Here is a 5382-nt window from a genome sequence, read left to right on the forward strand (position 1 = left end):
TTTAAGTCGTTATTGACTTTTTTTTCTTTCTTCATCAAAACACATACATACACTTGGGTTATTTCAACCCAACTTTGGGTCAAATTGGACTTACCCAACATTTTCTAGGGTTAAAATTTAATGTAAAAAATTTAACCCAACTGTTGGGTTAATCCATATTTGTCCCAAAGTTGGGTTGAAACTACCCAGCATTTTGTAAAAACACACACATTTTGAAGAAAATCGGGGTCATAAAATACAGTGGACATTGTTTAAAAAAAAAACTGTAAAATGGACATTTTTCATTCGTGAGTGAACTACCGCTTTAATAATGTCTCAAATTTTGCTCGGATCTCAAAATATATTCATGAATTTCTCTTAAATAAATTCTACTGTCAGCAAATTCTGAGTTTAATCATCTTAATCGTAATACTAAAGATACATATGGTTTCTATTTTAATCCTCCCCAGAAATTTGTTAATGACCAAAAAATTGAGATGTTTAAAACTGATCAGTGATAATATGAAAGATGTTTTTAATGTTCGATGCAAACGCAATGAAAAGTTCATTAGAAGTCAACTACAGTGTGTAGTTCTGACCAAGAATGAGTGTTTGTTTTATTGATAGAAAACAGTGCTATGTAATTCAATGGCATTTAAACCTGGGCAAGGGAGAGATATAGTGTTAAAAGGCATTAACAAAAAACATAATGACAAGGTTCTCCTGGGAAGAACAAACCTTGATGACTAAATTTTAACATAAAAATCTCTGAGTAATTATGAGTGATATTTATACTTTGTGGTTTTGGCATTTCTCTTCAGAACAGGAAGAACCAGTCCAACTTAACATTCCAAACAGGAAGACAGTCAAATAGACATTTCAGTGCTAAGAGGCCAAGATTTCATTCAGGTGTCGAGAAACGGTGTGTAGGCATCACAAAACGCTTCTGTGAAACAAACTGCTAAGGGCTGGATACTTAGCTTAATTTTCTCTGGATTACATTCTTCTACACATAGGATCTGTCCAGCAAACCGTCATCCAACTGACATAAATCTGAAGAGACACAGGTAAGATTCTGGGTCAAATGTAGTGCTCAATTAAAGGCTAGTACTCTCAAATATTTTATTTTACTTAACCTTGCCGTTCCAAACCTGTATGACTTTCTTTTTTCAAAAGAATATCATTTTTATTTTGTATTTATCATACAATGAAAGCCAGTAGGGCCCAGTATTAACTTTTAAAATCTCTGAAATGATGATATGTATTTGTAATAAACAATTGTTTACGTTATGATTAAAGATGAATAGCAAGTATGAATGTGCTTGGAGTGAATGATCATCAGTCACTGTAATTGCTGGATTAGTAATTTGTCATCAATGAGACAAACTACTTGTATGAGTCAAGTAATTGCTACCACAGTTTATTTAAAGCATTGATCATTGTTTATAAATCACATTGTCCATGCATATCATTTAAAGGCCTGAAATTGATATGCTCATGCATCATACTGAATGGTTTGGAAAAAAAATAAATGATCATGGATTTGTGAGTCCACTACTGTTTTTTTTTTTTTTACATGAGAAAGCAAGAAAGAAGGAAATACAGATAGCAAGAAAGCAATTTTGGTGATGCAAGTTAACTTTCCTAGCTTTCAATGCATCATTTAAATAATCTTAACGTACCTCGATAAATAATGAAACAACTAAAATGTATTCATGAATATGCACCTGTAAAAACAAGTGAAAATCAAAGAGGAAGGAAATACGAGAACAGGTGTCATGAGGGCAGTTAACGATTAGAGATTCAATATTGCTGTCAAGCCGCATTTTTTACTTGTGCCGGATAAGCATCATGTGCGTGAGGCACGTTTCGATGAATTACGTCAAGTTATGGTCCACTGCGTGTTTCAAGTCATGAGTTTGAGATGTTCTTGATCTGTCATGATTACGATATTTATCTGCCCACACAAATCTTAGGCCAGGTGAAGGTTTGATCTGATGATAAAACAAGAACATTAGACTCATTATCTAACAACTCAGAGCTTTGTGAAGTTAACAGGTTAATGATGGGTTGATGATAAAGTTAGAAGATTAAAGGGTTAAAGATAAAGTTTATGCATCGTATTCTCTGTACAAGAACAATTTGTGAGTTATGTCAAATGGATAAGATTGTCGATAAGGGAAAAATAAATATGGCGCATTCAAAAAATAATAGAAAAATACACAAAGTGAAGAATAGGACACAAATAGGGCACTGAACACAAAACATGGTCTTATGGTAGCATGCATTCACAATGCAATCTTGAATATGCTGTATTTCCAGGTCAGTACGATGGAGCAGGACAGCCCACAGGAAAAAAGATCAGAACCGGGAGAAGAGATGACAGAGGAGAGCTTCCTCAAAGACCTCTACATATTTATGAAACAAAGAGACACTCCGATTGAGAGAATACCCCATCTAGGCTTCAAACAGAGTGAGTGAGAAAGACGAGCGAATGTATGTCTGAAAGAAAAGATTTCAGAGTATTAACATTTCCTTTTCCTTTTCAGTCGATATGTTCCTAATGTACAAGACAGTAAAGGAGTTAGGAGGCTATCAACAGGTAAAAAGATATTTACTGCACACTGACCACAAAATTAAAATAGAATGACTCCACCTCAGACAACAATTTCATAAATCTTTTCATGTTATCATTGCAAAAATATACACATTTTGTGTGTGTGATTTCCAGGTTACTGCACAGCAGTTATGGAAAAAAGTTTACAACATGCTTGGAGGAAACCCGCGCAGCACTAGTGCAGCCACCTGCACTCGCAGACATTATGAAAAGTAAGCACATGTAACTCTAAACAGCAGCTGCTCGCATATAATTAAAACAAACATGACAAATTATTTAAATACATTTTAGTCACAAATCTCTTTTTGTCCAACCAGGCTGCTTCTTCCTTACGAGTGTCACCAAAATGGATACAGGGACGATATTATCTTCAGGACCCCTCGATCGCAAAAACGCTTCCACCCCAGCGGTTACAGTGACTTTGAGCACGAATATCCCAGGAATGGTAAACATGCAGATTTCCGACACCTCTCTGCATTCCCTCAGGTACGGCATCTTAAAAACAGAACAAATACTCTCAAAGACATAAACCGTCACTAGGGTGGTACCTTTTCAAAAGGTGCAAATATGCACCTTTAGGTATTTCTATGCACTTTCTAGAGGTTAAATAGACGTACCTTTAGAAAGCCAGTACCACCCCAGTGACATCTGTTGAATCTCTTTTTTTTGGAATGAGTGTAGTAGAAATGCACACTACAAAGTTTTATCAGAGTACTGAATTAATTGAGTTCTACTTCTCCTTCCCTCTCAAGCCCTCTCAGAACATGTTTACAGAGCGTCAGAGACAGACGTTAAGCATGCCTTGGAACATTACTCCACACTTCCCAGATTATATGGCTCTTCCAGAATCCTCACTGCCTCAACTGAGCCTCAGCCCTTCTCAAGACCTTCCCCGACCTCCTGTTTCGTATTTGGGGACATCCTCTATAGAGGATCAGAGCTGCAACCTGTCACTTGGTAGGCTACGCCACCTGGCAAAAGAGTACAAATCATCAGCCGGTTGGGAGGAACCACTCAACCTGAGCCGAAAAGAGAAAAGAGATGAGACGTTGATTGACACGCCGTCATCTTTCAGCCCACCTTCAAAAAAGCCCAAGTTCCTCAACGAAGCCTCACCTCTTTACCCTCCAAAGGATTTGACGACAGAAGAAGTTGCAGAAAAGGGGGAAACAGTGGACAGAACTTCCATAGGAGGAGGAGGTGCAGGATCTGTCCGAACAGGACCAATTCCGGTGACAGCTGACATCATTGATCTCACTTTGTCCTCCCCAGCAAATCCAGTCCCACGTAGGGCAAGCCCTCCTTCAGTGAACCTCTTCAACCGTAGACTGACCTACTCATTCGATATGAAAGCACGGGAGCGAGACCTGCATCCAGACTGGGTGAAGGAAGATTCCGGTGCACCTACACCTAAGGTAGGGATCCTAAACCGAAGCAATCCTCTTGGACACCCACCCCTAGATCCAAACGGGAATATGGAGATTCAGATTCCTATTAAATTTCTACCGGAGTTGTTTAAGAGAGGACTGCTCTCTAACCTGGCATTTATGGCAAACAGCCCTGTGTCTCAACACCCAATCAAAGCTGAAGCACAACCACACATTCGATCACATTCTGAAACATCCGAGAGCTTCAACACAGGCGAGGAACCGACCAATTTGAGTTTGAAGAGAAACCTTTCTGAATCTAAACCTCAAGAAAATGGTATGAGGAAGCACCGATTCTTCGATTGCAATGGCATCCCAGCTGAATCAAAGCTTCAGATGACCCATTCTTTTCATTTAAACAACTCTCTTAAGTTCTCTCTGGAAAGTGATGCACCAAGATCCTCTCAACCTAAACAGGCACAAGTTCCTCCAAATAAGAACCAAGAGAGCATGATTCCCAGACCCCCCAGTTACAGTGAAGGCACTCCACTCTCTTTGACAATGAAGCCTGGAAGAAAGTCAGAGAAAGTAATGGGAACATCTAACAGTGTGGCAAAGGAAATCTCGACTTCCCCACATTTGATGCCAGTGATGTCAGACAACCTCAAACTCCTTCTGGCAAGCCTGCCCTATAGACTGGAAAGGGGGAAGATATTTTGAGAATTTGCATATCTGACAAACTCATCACCTTGGTCAATGTTGCAATCTTGCCAAATCAGCCTCTTGCGTTGCATTACTGAAAGATTTCTCAAAAGATGAACTGCAAAGAGAAATGTTGAGGATATGCAACTGTAGCATGAAAGCACTGTCCACACTCAGTCAACATGTTAAATTAGACATGACAGAGGCTTTTCACTGATAAACCTTTTGTATAATATGCATATCATTTTAAAAGGGTCAGCTCAGGAAAAACACGTTTGTTTAAATTTTTTGTTTGTAAATCCAATTGAATTGTGAGACTTTAAATAAGAAATTGTACAATTTTGTTAACTGAGATTTTGGTAACAAAGCATAGACCTTTTTTGCTATTATTTTTTATTAAAATGTAAACATGTAAAAGTTTTTTTTTTTAATAAAAACTATAACAAATATATCAATATATATATCATATACAGTATATACTATATTTTCCCTTCTTTTGTACTGAATATTAAGCCTTGACATACATTACTTTTGAATTTCTAAGAATATATTAGGTATCTCATACAGGTGGAATATCACGATCTACTCTTGATACTTGCAAGACGCTGCATGAAATATGAAAAAAAAAATTTGGTTAAAATTTGTTAATTCATACTGCAAACACATAAGCAATAAATCAAACACACAAGCATGTACACACTTGCAAACACACACCCA

General features: G+C 37.6%; 1 protein-coding gene across 2 annotated transcripts; it reads left to right on the forward strand.

The window, feature by feature from the left end:
• Positions 1-846: 846 nt before the first annotated feature.
• Positions 847-5003, forward strand: arid6 (AT-rich interaction domain 6). 2 transcript variants are annotated; one of them, XM_059525525.1, is made up of 6 exons: positions 847-1046; positions 2302-2452; positions 2529-2581; positions 2711-2808; positions 2914-3082; positions 3349-5003. In XM_059525525.1, exons 2-6 carry the CDS (start codon positions 2311-2313, stop codon positions 4681-4683), a joined length of 1797 nt encoding a protein of 598 aa, XP_059381508.1. In that variant the 5' UTR covers positions 847-1046; positions 2302-2310; the 3' UTR covers positions 4684-5003. The 2 variants fall into 2 exon arrangements, with proteins under 2 accessions (XP_059381508.1, XP_059381507.1); XM_059525524.1 differs by lacking the exon at positions 847-1046 and having other exon boundaries at positions 2287-2452.
• Positions 5004-5382: the final 379 nt, after the last annotated feature.

This window comes from Carassius carassius, chromosome 36, assembly GCF_963082965.1.
Source record: "Carassius carassius chromosome 36, fCarCar2.1, whole genome shotgun sequence".
Lineage (NCBI taxonomy): Eukaryota > Metazoa > Chordata > Actinopteri > Cypriniformes > Cyprinidae > Carassius > Carassius carassius.